Source organism: Biomphalaria glabrata, chromosome 7, assembly GCF_947242115.1.
Source record: "Biomphalaria glabrata chromosome 7, xgBioGlab47.1, whole genome shotgun sequence".
Taxonomy (NCBI): domain Eukaryota; kingdom Metazoa; phylum Mollusca; class Gastropoda; family Planorbidae; genus Biomphalaria; species Biomphalaria glabrata.
The window spans coordinates 38,095,779-38,122,842 of record NC_074717.1 but is presented as its reverse complement, the minus strand read 5'-3'; the positions used below and the strand labels follow the sequence as shown (position 1 = coordinate 38,122,842).

At 31.7% G+C, this 27,064-nt stretch overlaps 1 protein-coding gene across 1 annotated transcript; it reads right to left on the bottom strand.

Annotated features, from left to right (window-relative positions):
* Positions 1–2,833: 2,833 nt before the first annotated feature.
* Positions 2,834–26,090, bottom strand: LOC106069483 (uncharacterized). The gene is made up of 23 exons (XM_056036260.1): positions 25,656–26,090; positions 25,582–25,621; positions 24,933–25,048; positions 24,190–24,290; positions 23,668–23,726; positions 23,482–23,545; positions 21,342–21,543; positions 20,574–20,687; positions 19,826–19,956; positions 19,079–19,136; positions 16,202–16,328; positions 15,635–15,876; positions 14,374–14,440; positions 14,060–14,149; positions 10,367–10,486; positions 9,363–9,445; positions 7,988–8,076; positions 7,212–7,394; positions 5,614–5,852; positions 4,671–5,197; positions 4,093–4,206; positions 3,346–3,411; positions 2,834–2,965 (listed from the first exon to the last, which is right to left on the bottom strand). Exons 2-23 carry the CDS (start codon positions 25,616–25,618, stop codon positions 2,927–2,929), a joined length of 2,868 nt encoding a protein of 955 aa, XP_055892235.1. The 5' UTR covers positions 25,619–25,621; positions 25,656–26,090; the 3' UTR covers positions 2,834–2,926.
* Positions 26,091–27,064: the final 974 nt, after the last annotated feature.

The window sequence follows — 27,064 nt, the reverse complement described above, 5'->3', positions numbered from 1 at the left end:
GTATGTCTCACAAATGTCCATCAACGTTCAGTCGCCACTTCCTTTCAGACAGCGAATGCCTGTGCGGAAAAAATATTTCTCTATTGACATTATCTCGGTATGTCATTCGTTAAATCCTTCTCAGCAATCACTGCTCTTCCTCTTTCAATCTTCCACGTCTCGAAGCGGAGGTGGCCGTTGAGATAAGGATTGTATGGAGTAGATGGATTTTAATATCCAGGCTAATTGATCTGTTTGTTCAGATAGACCATCATGATATGCTTCTTCATCGCTTGAGATAACACTGCCTGAATAGGTTAACTTTTCTATTAGTTCAAGATCTGTATGACCAATGTTGATGGCTGTACTGGGTAACCTGCACCGAATATGCATAACTTTGAGGGCGCTTTATCCGTCATTTCGTGTATAAATATAATTGTATATCAAAGTAATGCTGTCGTCTACAAAATCCAACTCAGTTTGGTTTACGCAATGGGAACACGTATTTTTATGACATCTACAAAAAAGAGAAATGGGGATGAACCCTAATCTCATATCCGTCTCGATGTTGAAGAATTCCAGCGTCTGTTGTGACACACCAGCTTGATTTGCTTTAGACATGTCGCTGAATAAACTCTTGTGAGACGCCTTATTCTCTTGCTATTTTCCTGAGTGATTCCGATGGACGGTACCGGTATCATTTTTTTTTTTAAATCTACAAAACTGATCAACATCCTTTGTTGGTATTCCAGGCTTTGCTCGACAATGTTTCGCAGTACGTAAACCTGTTCAGTGCTTGCCTTTTCGGAAGGAGCTGAGAAACACTAGTAGGCTATAATTTAAAACCTTTTCCGCAAGGAGCTCTTAAATAGTCTCTGATACAAAATATGTAAAACTTAAGGTTTCTCAATTTTATATTTGTACATTTGTAATTTATGTAATAACTACTTTTGATAATATATATATATATATATATATATATATATATATATATATATATATATATATATATATATATATATATATATATATATATATATAAAACACCGACATTTAAAAATATAAATGACCATCAATTAATTAGTTTACAGTTTTATTGTTCAACATAAAGAAACAAAATAAACAAAAGCTGTTTGTTTTTTTAAGGGAGGAGGGTAACACCACTAGCTTACACGAACGGGTGACACTGACCCTAGTGACGCCACAGTTTAAGACTAAAAGGAAAATTTCTGCCGAGGACAGGCCAAGACAGTAAAAAAAACTTAGACGATCACCGTCAGACAACGATTATGTTTGTTCTAGATATGTTAAAATATTTCGATGACAGAACTGCGCAGCCACGTAAACTACTGCACCTCCCCCCCCCCTCCATAATGTTCGGACTCAAAGACAAGCTTTATAATTAATAATAATATATTGTTTCATGTTATTAGCTAAGCAGTGACTCACACATCACTAATTCTAACACTTAATTAAGGGCGCTAAAAAAATTAAATTCGCACAGTTATTCCTCTACGTGTTGGCTTGGAATAACTATAAGTCTTATTTATTATAAAGTTTATATCAACTCATACTGTCTGGTAAAAAAGTTTGTACACGTTATTTTTCCCACACCATATTTCGGATTAAGCTGAAACTTTGCACAATTATTTCTTTTACATGCCAATAACGCAAGAATCAATACAAAATTTAACCAATTAGTCAATTAACTATTGGTATTGTTTTGTCTGGTAACTCGAACAAGAAATTTTACTTAACTGATAAGGTGGTATAAATTGAATTAGTCCCCCTTTATTGTTAGTAGAATGAAAAGTTTGTAAATAACTATGAAACCAGTAACATCTGTAATATATATAAGATGTGTTAAGGTATTTTCATAAGTTACTCTCTGGCACTGTGGTTACTGTATTGGCTTGAGGTTGGCAAGACCCTGTATAGCCCTCTAGTTTGAATTCAGGTCGCTCGCTTTTTAAAAATAAATGCATTTAAAAAGCGATCACTCACATACCCCTTCTTTCTGCCTACTCTACCCTTTTCCAACCATCAAGTGATAGGATTATAGCGTATTGAGAAAGCTAAAAGCATGAAATTGCGCTAAACAAAAAAAATTGGTAAAAATATTTTTAATCGCGAAGACTGGTTGGGGGTGTGTGTCTTTTAATGCCTTTCTTTTGTGTCAATTACATAACTGTTAATGTTGACAGTAAATCGATGAACGCGAAGTTGCAATTGCCACATTACAAATTAGCATGCCACAATATAGGCCTACTTGTAATGTTTTGTATGTAAATGTTACCCTATGGTAACAGTGACCGGCAACACCGTTGCTGCAGACTCCTTAGCCTGCAAAGGACGGGCTAACACCACATACCGAGCAGCCTGTGAGAAAAAAAAACCCCAGTTTGAGTGCTGGGAAAGGTAGGTCACAAAAAGCCTTCCCAGTCTGGGAGCATATGAAGTGGTAGATGTGGCCCAGGCTAGTATCACAAAGTGCAGTACGGGCCACTGTCCTGTTGGTCCATATTTCGCACGGTTCCCCCTCCCCCCCAGGTGGAAGAGGAAACTGTCTCATTTCTTTTGGACTCGCTGATTTCCTTATGGACAGGTCTGGGAAGCCACACAAGTTCTTGACCTGTATGGTGGGTGACATGAGCATTATACACAACAGCAAACGTCTTTTAATTGTTCACTCTTTGATGATATATTATATATGGTTTGGTGCTGTTGCCAAAATGCTGCATTACCTTTCCATATATCTTTTCCTGAAACTTATGTGTGAACCATAGCAAATGTTTGATTTTATTTTACAAAATTTGTTAATTAATAATATTAATAATAATAAAACACATGACAGACATAAAAAATAAACACATTATAAACAATTATTACAAATTATTTTTTTTATTACAGTGAGTCAAATATAAAATATGGCTGCAAGTTTCATCAATTACCTTCCCTTGCTTCGCCTTAATTCCAAGCTAATTATCTGTTTAAAAAAAATAATTAAAAACAAATCAGATGACCATAATTGCAGAACTGATATTGAAATTTATCAAATGATACAAGAAATAAAAAAAAATTGAAGTTAAAAAATAAAAGAGTTCATAACAAAATAAGTTTTACATTTCCTAGATTTTCTTGGATTGAATATATTAAATGATGATAGTGGATCCAACATGCCAAGCCAAATGGAATACTAAGACAACAGAATTTGCTGATCTCGCTAACGAATTAGGTGACAATGTTAACAATTCATAATACAAATTCTTTATGTGATACTTTGAAACTATTGAGTTTTCTGAGCATAAATGAAAGAATACTTATCTATAGCATAGAGATACTTTTACAATGGAGGAGAACAGTTACCTGATCAACTTGAGCACAAACCACATTTTTCATTTCTTCAGTCAGATTTCTAGATGAGGTGAAGGTCTGCCAAAAGAACAATTAAAAACAAGATGACATTGCTTTTACACAAGCTTGTAGTACCCAGCAGATTATTTTTTTAAAAGGACCTTGAGTTAACTGAGACCATTATCATCATTAAAAAAAAAAAATCAATATATTTGTTGACTTCTTTAGTACCATTGTGTGATTCATCCATACAAGGTATAAAATAACATATACTGCCTTTTTAAAATTTTGCTACATAAATTGGTTTATATGTATATGCCTACAGTATGCATACTTAATTTGAAAAAAAAAAAGGATAAGCTATTGCATCCATTTTAATTATTATTGAATATGATAGTTAAATAATTTTTGTTAAATTTTCAATGGATGAATGTCATTTCTGAGATGAAACACTGCTTAACATAAACTACCCTTTAAATTTTGTTTTAAAAATTGGTTTAAATGTATGTTGGTAAAGTAAGCAATTAAAATTAAAAGATCAGAAGAATATTGCTTTTGAATAATATGATTGTAGAATAGTCTTTCCGTACAAGCACTTTAACAAGCCAAGAGTAAACTTGTCTTTTGTATAAAGACAGGGTTAGATAAAAGTGGTTAAGATTCCGAATCGACGTCTGAATGTCTAACTAGGTCATTTGTAAAGGTCTTAATGTGACACTATGCACAATGATAATGAAAAGAAAAAATTGCAATACTAACCTTTAATAAGACCAAGCTCACATTGAACAAGTTCCTGGCACATGAATCAAATATTTTGTCCCCTTTTTTCACACCTTTCTCATTCAAAACATTGTCAACAATAGCCTGAAGTTTCTGGAAAACAGAATCAGTAAATAGGATTCCTCAGAATATTCATGAATCAGATAATTCAAATGTTAGATACCAGACTATTGGTTCAGCTATTTAGTTTTGGGTTAACAACTTTTAATTAAAGCTGCACTGAACAAGGAGCTTACATTTACCCATACCACTAAAACAACTGAAGTAAAAAGTCAATGTAATGTTTTTGGATGATATACAAAACAAAACAAAAAAAATGTTATTGTCATAAAACTTTGTTACTTATTTACCTGACATAATAAAAAGTATGGTTTCAAAAAAGCACAATGAGACAGAAGTAATATTTATAATTTATATAACTTAATAAAACTTATGACTAATGCAGGATATGGTGATGAAAGCCCTAACCACAGTTTGAACACACATTCTTCATAACAATTTTCAACCAATTGAAAGAAATTACACTGGATACAAATATTAAGAAATTGACAACTTGCCAATTTATGTCTTTGAGATCTTTTCATTCTGTCAGACTTTTTCTGGTCATTCTTCTCTGTAGTACTATTTGATGCACCAGGGGATTCTTGGGTACTGCTTCTATTTTCACTTTGTGCATCTGGCCTTACTCCTAAATCTTTAGTACCACTTCTACTTCTGCTCTGTACAGCTGGAGTTACACCCAGATCTCTGTTACTGCTCCTACTTCCGCTCTGTACAGCTGGAGTTAAACCCAGATCTCTGTTACTGCTCCTACTTCTGCTCTGTACAGCTGGAGTTAAACCCAGATCTCTGTTACTGCTACTACTTCTGCTCTGTACAGCTGGAGTTAAACCTAGATCTCTGTTACTGCTCCTACTTCTGCTCTGTACAGCTGTACCTACATCTCTGTAGCTGGTTCTACTTCTGCTTGGTAGGTCTAAAGCTACATGTAATTTTGTGTCACTGCTTCTTTTTGTTTGTGCTTCTGACATCACAGCTTGATTTTTCGTGCAGTTTTTTTGTCTGCTTTCAACATCTAACAAAACTGAAAAAAAAGTTAAGAAATAATTATTTTAAAGTGCTGCAAGTCTTAGTTGAATATTAGGGAAATTATTTTTTTTTATAAATCTCAGCTTAGGGTTATAGAATGAATTACCTTAAGACACTAACAATAACAGCTAAAGATAAGCTGTCTATGTTTCTAAAAGAAGTATTAAAACGAAGTATGAAAATTAAAAAAAAAAAAAGGTGGAAACGACTACAAAAAGAACAATGATTTGTTGGATAGAAGATGTAGAAGTATTAAAAAGTAGTGGTAATTGCAATGTTCTCAATGATGAGAAAACCTAAAAAAAAAATGTTGAATAGAGGTATCAAAAAATAGTTCCTTTAAAAAAAATGGATTCAAGATTTTATTTATTTTTAATTCGTGAAATAAAAAGGAAACAAAATGAAACAAACCAGTTGAGCTTGCTGATTTTGTTAATGCCAGTTTCCTTGGTGAGACTCGAAGTGGTTGTGTGAAGCTTTCTGTTCTCTTAAGTCTATCAATCCCAGTCTCTTTTCTGGGCCTTTTCTCTACAGCTGACTGAGATGGCTGATAATTCTCCTGTGTGGAATCTGAATTCTCCATGGGAGCTCTGACATGTTTTGAGTGTGTGAAACTAAACAGACTTGGTGAGCTGAAGGATATTTCTTTGCTAGGGAGGAAGTTAAAAAGACTTTTGGTAAACTAAGAGAAATCAGAAAGATTTAGTATTAAGTAGGATTTAATTTGTATACATAAATATATCAGAATGTGCAGTGTTTTAAGCCTGTGTACAGTTTTACATCACATGATACAATAGAGCAACAAAAGTAAATACAATTTAGCAACAAAACTTTATCTTTCTAAAATTGAAAAGAAGAATATGTGTTTGTATGGTAAAGTATACATTTTTAGAACTGTTAATACTTTACATAAAAAAAAATTACTTGATAAAATCTCTCAGAACTGATTTCACGTCAGCTTCTTAAAACTTTTGATCGTGATTCTTGGTAAACTTATGAACATTTCAGCAGGTTCAGAGTGGTCATAAAGGTATTAACAAAGACACACACATTTTTTAATACAGCATTGTTTAAAAAATCATCAACAGTTCAACCTTAACATTTCAAACTGCATTAGTAGAATTAACTATTGATTTTAGATGGGAGAAAGGATCAAAGAATCAATTTTTTAAAACATCTAATTGTTTGATTTTGAGAGGTTTAATTTAAAATTGATATAAAAGACAATGTCTACAATATCATACCACCTTCTTTTAATTGTCTTTCTAATCCAATAGTTATGTCTCCAGCTCAAGAATATCTAATATTCTAATCAGAATATCTAATCAGAAAACTGATTTGGGCAATCCTTATCCATTGACAAAATTATGATTTATTATTTATATCTTCCTTTGTAAAAACTATGCTTCAAGTTGTAAATGTTAAAAAATATGTGTAATTATTTCCACCACACCAAATCCAATTTAAAATGTATTAATTTTAGACCAACGTCATATTGACCAATATCACACGGAATATATACATGTAATTATAATAATAATTGTCTAACTAATAGCATTTACCTTACTAGAAGTTAAAATATCAAAAACAAACTTTTCAACCCCAAAGAGCACATTTTCTTCAAGATTCCTAGTAACAAAGTGATCTGACACTAATCTGTTTCTTTATACCCTTTAACCTAATCCAGCCTTAGTCTAGGTCCTAATTACAACCTATGAGTGTTTACTTGAGTTGTAAGGTGGGGACAAACAGTTTCTCTGAAGTAAAGCAGTACTACATGAGGAGCATACGCAAGAAATCCAAGACCCAAAGTAAACAAGAAATGTAAATTATGAGTGAGTATGATGTGAATGTATTATATTATGGTTTTCTATAATTCTAATGTTTTGTTTGGTGTAATGCACAAATTGTAAGACAAATTTCCTTATGAATAATAAAGATTATTATTATTATTATTCAATTAACATAAACAATATATATAGAAATAGAAAAAAAACAACATTAGACACCTTTCAGTATTGCCTTTGATATGACAAGAAGAGCTTCTAAGTGATGAGCTAATTACTGCTGTTTTTCTGGTTTTCTTTTTTAGTGGAGAAATAAAAGAGGAGCCAGTATCAACATCATTAGACCTGTCTCTGATCTTGGCATACATTCTTTCAAACAGAAGATCATTTTCATCCCTGTAATAACTGTAACAGAAAATATGTTCCACCTTAACAAATCCAAAATGTTAATTTACTTTTATTAACTGTCATAAAATCAATTGATAAACTTTTGACATATATATTAGACATATCATTATATATTTCAATGTTCATTTGAATGTAATATATATAATATAAAATGTAATATGATGTTCATTTGAATTTAATAGATATAATATAAAATGTAATCGATAAACTTTTGACATATATATCAGACATATGATTATATATTTTGTTGTTCATTTGAATGTAATATATATAATATAAAATGTAATATGATGTTCATTTGAATGTAATATATATATATAATAAAATGTAATATGATAACATTTTACTTTTGGAAATCACTTTTAATTATAATTATTTAAAAGAGCAACATTTTTAATAAACCAATACGCTTTATTGAAACAGACTTTTTTTTGTAATTCAGTATTTTTATTGTTGTTTTTTTAAATTCTGTATTTTTATTTTTTTTTTTAATTTTTTTTTTGTAATTCTGTATTTGTGTTGAATCTGTGAGAAACACTAAAGAAACATATTTACGCATGTTTATACATAGAGCAAAGGTATTAACTTACTAGATATCAGGGGCCAATAAATGTTGACTGTTTGGCCAAGACAAAGAATAATCTGGATGGCTTTCATAACGACACAAACCCCTTCCTTTCTGGAAAGGAAAAATTAAAAAAAATAACTTATTCATAAAAAAAAACTATTTACAGAAAAGAATTCAAAATTTATTTATTCTCAATGGAATCCAACCATTCTCACCATTCTATTAGGCTCTTGGCTAACCAGGTTTACTAAGCTGTGTTTTAATGAAGCAATGTTTTATTTCAAGATATGTATCTCTCACAGTTTCTCTGATATGTACATTCACACAATTATTGGTTACATGGAAAATACAGTAGGTTACTGTATTAAGATAAGATAATTTTTATTGATCCAATCTAATGGAAATTCAGTTTGACTACAATTGACAAGCTCAGCGAAACTACTGTACAAAAACAATATTGATTAAAAATTCGAACAACATTCACACACAAAAACACACACATTCACAACCAGCGCTTTATGAATTTGACTCCTATGTACTTCTCGATGACTACGGCTGATCTTGTAACACTCTGACCGAAAGTAGTAAAAGTTGATAAATTGTGTAGATGTTGAAAGAATTATATACGTTTATGACCAAACTTCAGAGGTCAATAGGATAGTCTTAGCATTATTGGCGAGCACTTTTTGTAATGACACCTTCCTTTAAAAATCTCTTTCAGACCTTGCAATGTATAGGGCAGATGTTTCTATGGCAAAGGATTAATGAGGGTGTCATGAGGCCATCACAATGACAAACAGCCTTCACTTTCCCCAATTAATGTCTGGCACCCATTATAGTTGGGCAGATTCAGGGTCGTCCCAAAAATTCCAGTCTTCACAGATCCAAGAAGCCAAGTGCTTTACATCTCAGCTGCCACCACACCCTATCACCCTACATTCAACTCAACCAAATAGATTGCCTTTGGCATATGGCCACCCACACTATGGAACAGGTGTGTCAGAGAAGTTGATGATCACTATATATTTATGGCTCATAAACTGATTTAGATTGGTTTATTAAGTTTCTCTTTCTTTATCCCCTCACTGTTAGCTTTTCTTTTGCCTCAAAGTCAAAAACTCCATCTCACTATTTAACACCAAGACGATTGAACTTGCACTAAAATTTCCAACTCAAACCATGCAATAGATAGATAGTGTTATTGAGCAATAGTAAGAGTTTTTTTTGTAAAGAAAAGTTACACATTTTATAGAAAATATTTCAAGGTCTAATAAACTTTGAATTTGATAGATGCAATATTGTTTCAACTTATTATAAATTCTCAACACAACTTCACATTAAATTAGAACATCAATGACACAGCAGTGCTTCAAAGCTAAGTAAAAGGCAAGACTCACCACTTTGATTGGAGCAACATGAGTTGACGACTCTAGATAATGGTATCGTTGCAGAAGATCAAGAACATTAAAATCCCAAGAATCTATAAAAAAAAAAAAATGGGATACATTTTTTTGTTAAAAAAAACAACAACAATAACAAAAACAAAAGGTGTTAAATTACTTAGCAATTTGCTGATATGATAATTTTCCTTGTCTCAAACAAAGAAATACTATGCCAAACTGGGACTCAACCACTTAATTAGGTTTGCAGGACATGTCCACCGACAAAATAAATTATGCATACCAAGAGTTGCAATGACATTACCAAGAAATCGCAAACAGAGATATCCTATTTAAACTTGGTGCCATACTTTCATTGAGAATCTCAAAGCAGTGAACACCAGATGGGAAGAGGCTTACAAAGCTGCCAGTGACAAATCTTTATGGAGACAGCTTTCCACCAAATGCGCCAAAAGGCACGAAAGGATCTAATTCACAGTCCTAAAAAAAGACACAGCAGCACAAAGCAAATCCTAAACCATAAGATAAAAATATAAACTAACAAAACATGCCCCTGTAGAATGAAAACAGAGAGTGTCCTTCAAGCTTGCATTCAACAAACCTGGTTGAGTCCCTGACCATGAGATATGATTTTCAAGGATGAACTCTATTTGAAAGCTGGCAGATGTAGAAACCACCCCAAAGTTCTCTTAGATATATGACATATTATTTAACTCTCTAATTTTACTGATCAGAAAAGAGAAGTCTTCTTAGGTTGGTACTAATATTCAACTATTAACAATATACAAGCAATATTTCATTCTTTAAAAAAAAAAAAAACAGAATGATTTCTAAAACAAACCTTTAAATAACTAAAAAGTGTAACAACTGCTTTATTCCCTGCGTTTTACTGTTTATGTAATGGATACACTTTTAGAAATACAAAATATATTTTGATTCTATTTATCCAAGTAAAAACAAATTAAAGTTCATGGTATTTATAATATCACTGAGATAATTACCTATGTTTTTGTCACTGTCATCTCTAGAGGCAGATGACTGTACACTATCATACTTCTGGGAATTGGTTCTAACTGATTCCCTTGCTTCAAGTATACGTCTCTCATGGGACATGGAAGACTCTATGATTGTTAAACAAATATAAGCATGAAGAAAGGAGAAAGAAAATGTATACATTTCACATTTAAATCACAGCAAATAATGTAAACAAAACTACAAAATATGGTAGGGCATGGTGGCTGTCAAACTGAACATCTTGATTTTGAATCCAGGAGAAGGATGGGACTAGTACCTTTTGTGGAGAGTAGATGTTAGTGGTAATAATACAACATCCCACATAAACTTATGGTCATACAACCAAAGTTCTAGTTCTTTTGCCTTATATAACACTAGTTCTGAAAGTGTAACTTGTGTGTCACATTGATATGATATAGATTAAAATTACATAACAGTAGTTAAGAAAACTGTTTTATGTAACAAGTAAAGATTTATATCCCCATCACTATACTTTTTTAAACAAATGAAACAATTAGAAAATGGTGATTCTGTCATTTATCAGTGATTTCATGCAGTTAACTTTTTATACTTTGTGCAGTTAAGCCTGAAGTATTGATCAGTTGCAGTCTCATGGCTTTTTCACCCATAACACTTACTGAATGTCAACTGGCTATGACCACACCTAGTTAGTGGGTGTGCTCTGTCCTTTTCAATCACAATTAGCTGTAATGGTCATTAAATTTTAACCAGTCATGAGTACTGGTAATAAAAAATCAAAAGGTGACCAGTTATAATTAGATATATGAGACACATGTACTATCTAATGCACAGTAAGGAATATTAGGTCTTCTGACACCTAATGATGTTTTAGATTTGTGATTCCCATATTGGTCACATAACTTCCAAAAGGTAGCTTATAGTGGCAATTTTTTAATGAGGGGTTGGAGCTATATTATAAAAGTTAGACATTAGAGTATGCAAAGTGATAACTTATGTTTTTTGTTTATGTTTTATATGCATTTCACAAATGGAAAAAACTATTTAATCCAAATAAAGGAAACAATCTAGAAATTTTGAAAATAACAAACAAAAGAAAAAAGAGTACTCTATAAAAAAAAAAAATTGTAGGGGAAAGAACCGCTAATTACTGCAATTAATTTCAAAATGGCAGAGTTTAGCTACCTTTCTGTTAAATGAAACAAAATTAATTAATTGCTACTAACTCATTAAAAACTTGGTTAATTTTTTTATTGATTTGTATACCGTCATTGATTATGAATAATTAAGAAAAAAATCCAACTTGATCTGAGAATGGAAGTGGGAGAAAAAATGTGATAAGGAAGATAAATCCATATATGCATCCACATCTAAGTAGCACTTATTCCCCTTATTTTGATATCAAACAAAATAATTAATTACTAATTCATAAATTGTTTTAGTTGATTCAAGTTTTGTTAGGTACAATGACTATTTGTGCAAAGTTTCAACTTAATCTGAAAATGGGAAGTGCAAGAAAACTCATGTTCAAACTTTTTTACCAGACAGACAGAGTGAGTTGATATAAGCTTTATAAAAACTGAATGATTGGGAAACTGACACCTTGCTATAATTACTGGCTTGAGTGACTAAACTGGCATGAACTGAGTCAGAACTGAATGAATGAGAAGAAGGCCTGTCTTCCCTTGCTAGTTTTATAAATGACTACTCTAAATGAGCTGTTACATTCAAACCTTTCTTACAAGATTTTCTTGACACTGGCCAGTTTAATTTGTTTACATTTTGACTAGTCAAGCTCTTATCTGAAGCTTTCTCAAGTAGTCTCCAAGATTTTGGAAGCTCCACCCTCTTGATCAAGTGCATGATAATGCATTTACAAGTAGTGAAAGTTGTTACTAATGGAAACTAGGGATTCAATGTATCCCATTTTTATAATTAATAGCAACATTCATTGAGAATGCATAATATCTAAACATTTTAAAATATTTTATGTTGTAAAAATTATTATTCAACAGACTGATTTGACTTGCATGCATAAGGTCTAGTACTTTGTAAGGTATACACACAATTTTAGTTTAGCTCCAAGGCTGTCATTTTCTATCAATTATCACTGGCCATGATTCTTAACATTATACAAGACCTGAATTGTTAGCCCACAAGTACAATGACCAAATTACATTTATATTTTCAGATTTGCTTTTTTATATTTTTATCTCTTACTTTTCTGAGTAGTTTTGTGAGGTGTTGGCATGTCTAGGTTGTAATTTTAAATGAACTGTACTTGCGCATTGAGTTAACAACTGGACAGGCATATTACAGGTAATAGCAAAAGGTAAATTTATATACATTATTTGTTTAGATGCAATGAAAAGAGAGGGGATAAAATGAGACATAAATAAAAGAAAAGAATGACACGATTTAGTTTTAGATTATTATCAAGACTAAATGCGCTGGGCTTATAGTGAGAGTGTCATTAATGCCCTTTTTCTTATTGACCATATTCAAGCAGCTGGTTGCACTGATAGAGGTGCTCTGATACAGTCTCAGCTGGAAGAGCTGGCTGTTGTTGAAGAAGATTGTCTACAGGAGTGATACACTGTGAGCTGTGACTGATGACAGGTGGCGTGGATCGGCACAAAAGGCAATGCAATAGTGTAGCACTCAGTAGTTGCACTGAGGCAGTTACCTATGGGAGATATCTGACACTGATCCAAAGATGGGAGATAATGGAATGAACTAAACAAAGGATATACTCACTGTTCTGCTCAAAAGACTGGAGAAGTGACCAAGAATAAACTAAGTGCTCTTTTGAAGTAAACAAAAAGATGATGGAGAAGGAAGGGGTGATTACAAGATGGTACAGTGGGTAGGAAATAAACATTTCTTTGACAATTAGTAAAATGTCCCTTTGATCATGGAAGAAACAGTTGGAGCTGAGAAAGACATAACATCCTAATGTGAACCTATGGAAACAAGGAGCTGAGATGTGTTGCACAATCAGTGAACCCAGGGAAACTCAGTCCCATAATGTAGTTAAGTGGAAAATTCATAGATGTATGTAGTGATAGGAAAAATACTTTAAAGAAGTAGAAAATCAAACATATGGACAAAACAGTCAATAAAATCTATTAGTACATGAAGAGGAAGTTTTGTGGACATCAGGGGCAGAATATTCATGGAAATTGAGTGAGATCAGTTCCAGAAGTTGAGGGGCACCATTTTGCCAAAGTGGCAAAGTGCATTAACCATGAAGTGACCCAGTCATATGTTGCCAACTTTTCTCAGTTATTAATGATAAGAGTACAAAGTATTCAGGTAAGCTAGACACAACTGAGAAAGTATTGTTCAAAGATTAAATCATTTCATAGATTTCAAGAAATTATTCATATGTCCTAACAAAAAAACTTTTTCTGTTGATATAACAATGCATCTCCTGTTTTAACACAAATTGCCATAAATGTTGAGGATTTTTTAGTTGTAGCTAGAGTTTGAAGGATTAGAAACAAGTTTTAAAAAATTAAACTCAAGAAATATTGCTTAAATTCAACCCAGGGAATTTCAGTTCAGGCTTTGACTCCTACAGTCACATCTTTTCTCCATTATTCCCCCACTCACATTTTCTCCTAGCATACAGCAATGCCTTTGAAATTGAAATCTTTGAGAACAAAAAAAAAATAGTAAAAAGTCAGTTTTAGTACTACCTCGTATCCAACTGCTGTCATCACACTTATAAGGTATCTTCTTGTCACAAAATGGTTCTATCTGTTCTTTGGGAATGCTTGACAAAACATCTGTAACATTAGAATTGTAAGAGTAACTCTAGAAGGATTTTTAAAAACGTTTAAAAAGCATAGGATTTTGTTCCTCATGAACTACCACAAAGAGCAATGTTGAGAAATTCAGATATACATTAAAGAAACACAATTTTCTGCTTGTATTAAGAAATCAAAGTTTTAACTATTGATAACTGTAAGACAAATATTTATCCTGTTTCAATGAGTAGTCAAAAACTCACCTTGAGTGTATTTCAGTGAATCAGGATTTTTGGTAAAAAACTCTAAGAGCTGTACAAACTTGTCAGGCTGAAATTGGTAGAGAATTATAAAAAAATTTTTTAGACTTTGGACGCAACCATTCTGTCATAAATTAGAAACATATTATTAAAAGTACTAAGATTTTAAAGAAATTTTAATTTTAATTTGTGTTTGTTTAATCACGCTTTTGAGTGTTTGCAAGAACCAGTTGACATATTTTCAATCTAAATAAGCAATAATAAATGAATCCAATGGAAAGAAATGGCATTCCAAGATGCCTCATTATTCCAATAAACTGCAACAGATTTTTTGTTTTAATTTGGAAAGAAGGAGAGAAAAGAGCATAATAAGTGACACTGTGATAAAACATATAACTTATAAATCTAGACATGCTTTTTTCCCCTCTAGTCTATTGTTTAAACAAGTTTACAATATAGTTTGTGTGGAAACACAAACTCAGATTTGGCCCTAGAAGTTGTCCACTCAGGCAGGAAAAAAAGGTAGGTTTCAATATTTTTTGCATGAATATCAGAAGCTTTGAACTACAAACAATCAACAACTACAACCCTATCTCCTATTGAATAATCATCTAATTGATGTTTTTTTTAAGGACAATTCAAGGCCTCAGGCAAGAAACTTTTCCCCTTGACTAAGTGTCTGGCGACATTTGTGCGAGTAGCTGGATACTCTGCTTATATAGTATAAAAATTAATACTTATCTAACTCAATGAAATCTTTCTCTTTAAAAACAAAATTAAACACTTTCTTTAAAATTGTTATTTGCTCGTATAACAGAAAACAGTTCACTAATTTCACTATCTTTTATAACATTATTTTAGAAAAGAACAAAACCGTTTGTTTTAAAAATATACAAATAATGTCCATTATTAATATAGTCTCCCCTGTTTTTTACTATTTCATAGTAAATAGTTGTATAAATAGTTTATTTTTATGGGAAAAAAAAACTGCTTTCATATTTAATTTTAAAAATGAAACCATTCACTTTCAGAAAACAAAAATGTAGAAGTAGCACCAGAACTTTGCAAGATCTAAAATATCAAGATATAAGATTTTTAATATCTTTTCTATTTTTTTTGGATATAAATGGGATAAATGGACCACACAAAACTATTAGGGGCTATTCCCTTTCAGGAGCCACTAAAATGTGAAGTAGTATTTCATTCATAACTAAATATTAACAGTATTAAAATTTTACTTCAAAATGATAATTGATCTTCTAACCTGAATATAGAGTTCATCTTTAGTTTTAAGTAGATCTAAATCTTGGCAGTGAGCTGAATTGTTGGAGCTATTGCCGAATCTCGCATCTCCAAACATTTCAAAGATGGATTCATTAATTTCATAGGGAGACAACAAAACTTGGGCCATAACAGATAAATGTGATGCATTGTTGGGTGGAGCTTGGGGCAGTAAAATGAAATATAAATACTTGTATTCGTAACCTATGTTGATTTCTTCAGGATCTGGAACAAAATCAAATCAAGAAAAAAAAAACAAACACTATAATCTTACTAATACATATTTCAAATTTTCAGCACTTTTATATAATTTTGCAAAATCTGGAATTTTGATTGGTGTGGAAATATATACATACATATTCACCTTATAGCCAATACAATGAGCTTTTTAAAACATCTTTGATGATGCTGACCACATACTTTAAGCATACAACAGACCTGGTCAAGCTATCCCACATGAATACAGTTCATCTCAATCAAGGTATTAGTCTCTTGACCCCTCAAATAATACACATGAAAATGAAAAAAAAAAACAAAAAAAAACACTAACCAATTAAATGGCAATAATTGGAAATGATTCTTTCTTTCCAGGCTTCAGTTCTTACATTCGGAAGCTCTCCACACAATGGAATTTCTTTGACATCATTGTATATGCGTAGCCTTGCCAGTAAACCAGTCTTAAAAGGAATGAATATTAAGTTCACGTTTATTTAAAACAAAAAAATTGAAACTGAAAATTGTAGTTCAACAAAGACATTTTCATAAAATCTAATAATTATTGAATTTAAAACAAAAAGTTATAATATAAAATAAAACATTTATTTTTTACATCACACAATAACTGTTTTAAATAAACAGTGATAATTTCTTTGTACAAAAAAATTGATACCAACAACTAATTGCAATAAAAAGCATTACAATAATAATTGGCTTTTGATAGATAGGGGGATGGCCACTGAAATGCTGCAACAATGTGAATCTCAAGTTTGTATAATTGCTCAGAGTGAGATTGTAATTTTCCTCAAAATGTTACTACATCCTTGAACCCACCAAACAAGCAATTGATTCAGAAATTTAAGGTACTGGGTACATAGTGATTGTACTGGCAAAATGTAACTCCCTGGTCAAGTGATATGCACTTTGGACTGATCTGAATGGCCCTACCAGCCGCCATTTCCTACTGTCCTGCTGGAGATTAGGGCTAGGATGTAATAATCTTCAACTCTGAAGGAATGTCCATAACATATAAAAGAAACAAATTCTTATTGACCAATAAATTGAACTTTACAACCCAGTCTTCTGCTAGGTTTCTTCAAAGGAAACTAAAACCAAAATGTTTACTAATTAGATGCATTAAGTTCATCTACAAATGAATCAAAATATCTTATTTTTATTTTTTACCCCTAAAGTGCAGAAATTAGATATTATGCAGATTAACTAGGGTAATACATTAATGTGCTGAAAATTGTTTCATTTTTCAGATTACCTAGATAATGTGCAAATTACGTAATAAGCACTAGTTAAAATGAAAAAATTGTTTCATTCTTCAAATTACCTAAATAATATGTAAATTACCTATATACCTTGTACACAAACTACTAAGCACTGGGAAATTAGATCTTTAGAAATGATATTTAAATATTTATTGACAACTAAATAATCAAGTTAATATTAAACAATCATCAAATCAGAATCAAATCGACAATTAAATTAAATTGAAAAACAAAGAATAAAATTGTTTACATTATGAAAATTTGTAAAAGCAATTTTTGATTTACAAAGAACCACAGCTAAAATCGAGCGGGCATCAGTTTTTGTTCTGTCTATGGGTAATTTAATTCTCCAAAAATATTTTTCAAATGAAAATAATCATCAATATTAAAAATAAACAATTGTATATAAACAACTATTTGTGCTGAACAACTGAAAAAAAAACAGCACAATTTGTGTCCTCGGCACAGACTGCAAGAGCCTACAGTTAACTGGCTGGAAGAAGAATACATAAATATATATGTACTAACAAATGTATACAAATATTGTTAAGGCAAATACGAATAAATGCAACTACAGACATAAACAAATTGTAAAGCTACAAGTCAGCACACGCAAGTATATAGAGTGCTAATCTTCTTTGGCTAACTTGTTCTTTCCTTGTCTTTGAGAGGCTTATGACCCCAAAACGCCAGGTGCATTTCAGGAACAATAGTGAATAAACGTAGAGACTTGGTTTATTTTAGAGAACAACAATTTTAATTTTAGTTACAGGTGAGTTTTCCTCTGCCATTGACTCCTAGAGTTACTTTTAGAGTGTTTTTTTTTTACTGTGCCCACCACATTCTGTAATGTTGTGGCCAATCACTTGCCAAAAAGGTTAATACAATGGATTGGACTTGTGGATAGCTTTTATGGTGTTGCTATTATCATCCTATACAACATTCCTGTAGTGCAGCCCAAATGTCTCAATGGAACAGCTAAACATGATAACAGCTGCTTGCTGCTCTATACTGTCACTTAAGCCAGGATGATTTATGTAGCAAAATGGCTTGCTCCTAAGCCACAAATTGTTCATTTGTTATAGCTTTATTTTTTTTCCATTTTTTTTTTTTTACTGCAAACATGGCATTATTTCAACTACACTTGCAAATCCAATCTGGTTGTCAATTACACATTCAGCACCATAGTTGGACCTGTGTCTTCTTGTCTGACACGTGCCATCATATGATATGTCAGTCATATGTCAATAACACTGTTTCTTTCATGCTAACGGTAAGCTTTTTTGACAGTGTGTACTGTTTCACTTAGAACTTTCTTAGTGAAGAGAGCATATTTATAAATTCCAAAAAATTTGGAAAATCCAGTGTAACTCATAAGGGATGCAGCTAGTGCTTGTATATTGGTGGTATAGACCTATTTTATCAACTTTCAGTGAAGCGTAAGTTTGTGTTTTTACTTCAGAACATGCAGCACAAAACACTTTAAGAAGCACTCCAAATCCCGATTTATTTTTTGCATCATGAATCAGCTGTATGACAAAGGCCTTTGGTTTTTGAGGTTTAAACATAACAGACACATGATAGACACTACAGAGGATGATAAAAATGTATCACAAAGAATTGGCTGAGCAAAATACAAAGTAACAGTTTTAACTTAACAACAGAAAAATTAAACCCAGTTTGATGTGCTGTAATTTAACAATTCTTTTTATCTAAATTTTGAATGCAGGTTTGCTAAGATTCATTCAAATCTTTACATACCCAGCATATTTCTGTTGTTAAGTAACTTAGCAGCAATGTTGCACATGTTGCATATAAAATGTATGGATGATGTTGAAGATTAAGATATGTATGTAACATACATATATTTATCGCAAACACCCACATGCAAAAGTATAGACAAATGAAAAAGTGAACAAATGTTTACTACATACCTGCTGCATCTCTTGAATATAGTTAATGACAGAAGAGGACACACCATCTTTCACAGCTCTTATCAGAGATTAAGAAAATAAATTAATAAGGCAACACCATAAGAAAATAACACATGGATGATGTCAGGGGCAGGTATGGCAAGAGTGAATGTGTTTTTTCTTTGTTGCTTTATTGGTATGGAAGAGTTATATTCCTTTGTTTCTATCCCCAGGTATGAATGTGAACAGTATACACGTAATATTTTTGAATGAGAGTTTTCCTTGTATGAGAGCGAGAAATTGGTAGTCAGTTGTTTTCTGAGAGTGGAATAGAACATGTGTCATTATGTCTTTTTCAATTATTAAAGATCTAAGTTTTCCTGGATAGCTGAAGTTTTTTTTTTATTTGTGTGGAGTTTATTTAGTAGTAATTAGTAGTATTAATCGTTCCTAAGTAACCCCTTGAGCCAAGTAAGAAAAGAACCTGATAGATACAGCAAATGAAATTAGACAAGTTGATGTAGTGTTCAACAGTTTCATCCAAATATACTTGGTGTATCAAATTTCTTTTTTTTCTGTTTCTTTAAAAAAAGTATTCTGACTATTGTCAAAAAAAAATGTATATGATAGTCTAATAATTATGTTTAGATATGAATGGTAACATGGTGCAACTACGATGACCAATACTATTCCAACAATTCCTATAGAAGAGACTCCTATCTCAAAAGCTGCGAAACGTCTACAGCTACCAGTGAGTCAAAAGGATACAATATTAAAGTCCATTTATCGAATAAAAACAAAGGTACAGTCTGTAGATCCACTTCTTGTAAAATTTCTATACAACGACCTAGAACATGCTGCTTGAGGTCTGAAATTTGTTGGTTCACAAACTTCCTGGTCTGACAAAATATGGAAATAGAAGCACACAATGTTACAAATAATGTTGACATTGACAACATCAATAACATTCATGTCCATTTTTAACTATGGGGGGGACTAAGTGGTAAAATACTTGGCCTCTGAAGCAAGGGGGTCTCAGGTTCAAATCTTAGTAAAGGCTGGGAATTTAATTCAGGATACCCCTGAGTCCACCTAACTCAAATGGGTACCTGATATTAGTTGAGGAAAGTAAAGTTGGTTGGTCATTAACCATTAGAAACAGATGAACTTTAAATCATCTTCCATATAGATTGCAAGGTCTAGAAAAGATATTTGACTAAATAAAAAAAAAAGTGTCTGTAACAATATTTGATATTGTTATAAATTTTATATCATATAAAAGTCTAGAATTTGTTTATAAGTGACGATGGTTAAAGGAAGCCATATCAGGCTTAGATTTTGGCTATTCTTTCTGGTAACTGGTTGTAGACAATCTGGCAGGAGAAATTCTACACAATTAATTTTAAAGCTTTGGGCCAAAATCTGTTTTAGTTTTATCCTTCTCAAACTACTTATTCTTACATAGAAATGACCTCCCCCACCACCAACCCCACAAAAAAAAACCCCAACAACTTACATTACATCTAGGCTTTTTTGGAAGACATCGCAAGGGAGACAATTTGTACTGTAAGAAGCTCACCCAATCATCACATTCAAGTTCATAACCAGGTAAGACAAAACCTTTACCTTCCTGTTAAAAAAAAAAAATTACATTTGGTACATTATTTTATAACATACAAAATGGCACTATAAGCACAATCAGTAAATGGGATCACATATTAAAAAGTTGTATAGCCATCTAAAAATAACATTATACAAAAAAAAAAAATATCCTATATCTGATTGGTTTATGATACTAACATTTCAAATGTAATCCTTTTCTTAACCAACTCCTTATAAAGATATTGAAAAATTAGTTAAACAACTGGTGACTAACAAGGTGCACACTACAATTGGATAGACACAGGAACACCATGAATTGAAATAAAATAGACTTTCTATATTGACACTGGGTGACTCTCCAGTAGAAGGAGAGCCCTGGAACTGTAATACTTCATCACAAAATCCTAAGAATTGATCCATAGTTTAAATAAACATTAAGAACATGATTTCCCTATCATACCTATACAAGTGTAGAATGACTTTTGCAAAATAAAATTTACATTGTTGAGTTCTCAATGATCTAGGAGCGATCCAATTATGGAACAAAACACAGGCTAAAAAGACATATACCATTAGAAGTCATGATAATATTAGCTGCTGACAACACACAAAAAATACAATTGTTAAAAAAAGAGATGGATATTTTAAATTGAATAATGATTTAAAAAAAAAAAATTCATACGCATTTATTCATCAGGACTAGGCTTCCTGCCCATCCCAAAAATGGCCTACTTGGCAAGTTGAGGGTATCCAATAGTCTAAAGTTTCCCATTTCTAAAAGCTTTTGGCCAGTTGCAGGAAGTTGAGATGTTAATTTATTTATTATGACTTCAGCATTGTGCCATTCTGTCAAGCGTTTCAAGGCTCCAGCAATTGATAAAAAGCTGAAAATAAAAACAGTTAATAAAAAGATAATGACATTGTAAATATATAACATGTATAAATCTAGCATCAGGGCCGGATTTAGGTAAGTGGAGGCCCCAGGCCAGAATTTTAGTGGAGTCCCCTACAATTTATTGAATGCTTTAATGCAAAGCCATTTAATATCAATACTTATATCTAAAAGCATGCCATATTTCATAAGAAAGAAATAGAGTGCTTATAAATAAATTAACCATTTTTTCTTCTTTTTTTTTTTTTTTTAATATTTAATATGCATATTTTAGTACAAAAAAAAAGTATATTTTTGGGTTTGTGGAGGGTTATACTCTGGGTTGATGCACTGCCATAAATCCGGATTGCATTTATATATTATGAGCATGCTACAAGCAAACACTTCTTGTTCTTAAAGGGAAACTCTGATGGTTTTGACAATTTTTGATATAATCATGATTTACAGATAATGAATATATTATTATTTTTGTTTTTATTTGCAATAATAACTTAGTAATTGATATTTTTCTGACGTAATTTTCCTGCGCATCCAAAACGGTCAGAATTTCACCGGGCTTCTAAGTGATGTCACGCATGCCTATTAATTTAATCTATTGACTTACTGTATAACGAGAGACCATACAGTAATGTTTAAATTCTCATAAAAGAAATATATCTTCCTCTATACAGTTAGATCTAGATCTTGTAAGCAAAGAAAAAAATGCGTGTTAAAGAGATTTACATGCTTGACTAACCACTGCAGTGTGTATGTTCTCGCCTGATCACTCAACACACAACAAACACTATCGCTTGGTTGTCTTGTCATTACTGACTACACGTAGTCTAGACTAGCCTTACACTGACCAGTATGTTCAAATCAGTCAGACCTGCGATCTATTTACTTCTAGGGACAGGGAGGGGCTTAGATGAAAATGTTACTTTTTTTTCTCAAGTTGGTTGTCCTAATGCTTTAAATCTATATATATATATATAACTGTACCATAGCGCTTGACTAGGCCGTCACTAAGCCTAACAGCTACTGTAAGAATGAAACGATATGATTGGTCAAATCTAGTTTGCCTTTCAGTATTGTTGAGGGAAGTGACGTATGCCTAACCCAAAACAAAATCTCGAAGAACTCCGGTTTTTTTTTAAGATGTCAAGAATTTACTGACTAATTTATTAAATATAAATGTTTCTAAGCATTTAAATAAAAAATGGTAAAATGTTTACTATTACAACTTTTTACGCAGAATTTAAATATGTCAATAACTCAAATTTTAAAAACCATCGGAGTTTCCCTTTAACCATGACAGTGTTGCCAACTGTTGCCTATAAAAATTGTTTTAAAAAATGTCATTTTTTACAATCTATATTGTGGGGGATTCTCTGCCCTACCTTAAATCCTGCCCTGTCTAGCATTAAAAGAAAAAAAAAGATAGAAAGTATAATAAAAATCTGATCAGCGAATCATTTGCAGATTCACCAATCTAATGGGATATATTCCCTCATAAAAATAAACATAATTTTGTTAAAAAAAATAGGCCACAAAATAGTCTGCATAACTTAAATCTGAGATGAAAGTCTATTTTTTCTGTTAAATGTAGTAGACCTAAGAAAAAAAATCTATGCATAATTCATGACATGGTCCTAATGAGGGTATAAGACCTAAAGGGAAGATTCTAATGCTATAAATCTTAATTCTTAAGTTTATTTAAAAAACAAAAAAGAGGAAAAGTATATATTAATCTGTTAAACTCTCTTATCCTGATATGCTTGAATAATATTCAAAGAGCCAATAAGTGACTAGAGTTCTTAAGATTATTTTATATTTCCTTTAGCCATAGTTGTGTACTTGGGCCTGCCCTTTTCTCTTATGTCTGTCACATGTCTGACACTATAAAAAAATCTAATCTTTTACTATACTTAAACAAAACAATATGTCAAACCTTTTACACTGTAAGTCATTTTCTTTCGTAGTTCCAAATATGAATATTACACTAAGATGAGTTCCTATTTAAAAAAGAAAATCTTGATTTCAACAGAAATTTGTTATTCCAACTATGCAATTAGTGCTAATACAAATTAAAAGGAACTAAAATATTAATTTGAAAAAAACAACAACACTAAATTACCCAAATATGGCAATGAGTCAGCCATTTTATGTAATACACTGGATAAATCATGCTGATCACTGGAATATACAGACAAATAAATAATTTAATGAAATAAAAAATATGTCTTTTATAAGTTACTGATGCTCCTGATAAAAAGAAAATTCTGGCCCTAAATAACTATTTTGAAAAATCCAATGATCTACAAGTGACTTCTATGATGTAGTTTATTTAACTTCCGAACTTTTCAAAAGTGCAGTTATACTGTAGATCTATTTGTTTATTCTGACTATTATTGATAGGCAGTTAAGTCATAATTGCAAGCCCAATGCCCAATTATATCCACCATATAGGAACATTAAATCCAAAACTCATTCTTTAGTCTTTTTTTTTCTTACAAAAGGCTTTTTAGAACTGTAATAATATGCACTGCAATAAAAGAATCAAACTAACAGTATTTAATTATTTGACTGACATAAAAAATTATATCTATTTTCTCTCTCTCTCTCTCTATATATATATATATATATATTAATAAGTCACCTTATTTGATTTGTATTTGTGAAGGAATCATCCAGGGAAGAAATTAAACTTTGTAGCTCTGAAGGAGTTATCCACTCTTTACTGTGAAGTATATTTACTGACTGAAGACAAAAAAAAATGTTTTGAATAAGGATTTTCTTAGATTTTATTTATTCTTTTCAAAATCAAACCTGACATTATTTCTTTCTCAAGGTCCAAGAGTTTGTTTTCAAAATGGAAGAGCTGAGGAATCTACCATGAAAAAAAAAAGAAGTCAATCTATGGAGCACAGATAATGTAAAGCACATCTGTTTCTGTGGCCCATGGTTAATGAGAGAGTCGTGGCAAGCACAATGACCAGCCGCCTGTACTTTTACTCAACTAATGTTAGGTACTCATTAGAACTGAGTAGACTAAGAGGCAACGCAATAAAAAATCATAAGATTCACCAGGATTCGCACCCGATGACCCAGACCCCCCCCCCACCCCCGGGTCGGAAGCCGAGTGGGCACCCTGATAATTCCAAAGCTCAAAATCCCAGTCTTCACTGGGATTCAAACCTGAGAACTCTCGGTTCAGAAGCTTTACCACTCAGCCATCACATTCCACATACAAAAATATTTTAAAACGTCATACTTTATGATTGCTGCATGAAATGCACTCTGCAGTAAAACAAATTAAGGCTAGTCAATGAATGTAAGCAAATTTATATGAAAAAAAAACAACAACGTATATTGCATCTCAATACATTTTGCTAAACTTACTGTATTAACATCTACCCAGGTTTTGATGAGCATAAATAATTCATTTTCCAAAGCACTATGTGCAACAGATACGACATTCTTGATGAAGTCTTCCTTTATATTCTTGATCTTGTGATCTGGACAAATGTTAAAATCATTTGTAAGTAAATATTACTAGATATTTGAGAAAAAATATTAGAAGGTAAGAAGAATAAAATAAATAAATAAATGAATACATTTATATGTATGTATATGTATATATATATAAGATCTATGATAGATCTAGATTTCTCTAGATACCATATAAGTACAATGATAGATTCTAGAATATAAATATATCTAGTAATCTAGTAAAGACATTCTAGATTGCATTACATTACTGAGTACTCATTTAATTATTGTGTAGTAACACCACTATTCAGGACAGAAGAAGCTCTAGAATCAAGAATATCTAAGTCGACTAAGTAGATCTACAGATGTCTATATAATTTTAAGATAATATTAAATATAATAAAATAAGTCTTAGTCTTAGTAATAGTAGCATTAGTACACAAACACACTGAGACTAACAGTTTTGTTATTAAATTAATGTTAGTTTGTTATTTTTTTAGATTAAACAGTCTAGATTTAGATTAATTAACTGTTAAAATTAGTTTGTTGTTTTCTTTACCATGAAAAAGAATTAATACTGTTCTTTTCATTTTCATACTATTAAAACTATTTTTATAATATTACTATGATACTTGAAAATACTTCAATTTCATTGTCATTGTCGTTTCACGTTTGTAATTAGACTGAGACTCTTAGAATACTACTAATACTAGTATTGTAATTGATCATGATTGATGATACTGATTCAGTGATTGACTGATAGTATCATTATATAATCATAGTTCATAGTAAGTTGATCTACTTCTACTCTCGTCTCTACATCTAGTCTAGGCTTTGAATATTTTGATTAGTTTGAACGTTGTGAGTGAAGAGCTAACAGAGTGATCTAGAGACTTCAGACAGATTTAGGACTGTAAATCTAGATTTCTAGAGAGAGAGATAATAAAATATACATTAGATCTAGAGATCTATTAAAGATAGATTTCTAGATCTAAGAGAGAGGTCGACCCTAGATTCTAGATAAGATTCTTAGATTTTAGACGTCGACTGCTGTTTTTTTATTTTAAAAATATATCGAGAAAATAAAACAACAGTTTTTAATAATAAAAAAATACCCAGATTTTAATGTCTGGCATGGTCCACAAAATTGACACTTGCCTATATGTCGGAAAGATAATGCCTCTTTATAGGCCTTCGAGCAATTGGGGGGGGGGGGGATATTGCTTTCAACAGCGTAGACTTTATTACAATACATCGAAAATGTACACACACAAAGTTTACACATAATGTAGGCCTACACATAGGCCTACAATAATTGCACAAAGTATTTAATGAAAAATATTAGTAGTGCCGTCTTGCGTGATACCAGCAGTGAACTGTCTGGAGGACCTGAAGCGACACTTAAATTGGAAGTGTGTTGGTGTTCTGTTCTAGTGTTAAGTAGGACTTGTAGAACTTAGGACATATAAATACTCCCTGTGGCTTGATAGCTGAAGTCCATGTCTAAGTTTACATATTTGTTTATTTATTATAGCTCTAATTCTACAGTAGGCTATAAATAAAACATTGTCTATTATTACCTCCTTCCTTTCGTTGAGTGCTTGCATTAGATTTACTACATAATAATCATTTTCAACATCATTTCTGTTTTGTGAAACAGCCCATTGAGTGGATTATAAAAGTTCAATTTCAAGACGAGTATATTATAATAGGCCCTATTATATTTACGGTTATAAGCAATTTTTTTTCAATGGCAAAATATATGTGTCAATATTTCAGACAAAAATGAATTGCATTTGAGTATTGATTAACATGATAATCACAACAAAACCTTTTATCAGCTTTTAAATCAATATCTATAATTTAAGTGGCTCCTTCTTAGGGATCGTTCGGTTATTACGTAACACAAAAAAATCACGTTTTACGCCCCCTTCCCTCTTATAATAAATCGTAACAAAACTCCCCCCCCCCCGTTAGTTTATAGTAACGTAACAAGAAATTTTGAAGTTTATTTGTTAATTATCATTTTCCAAAATTTCATT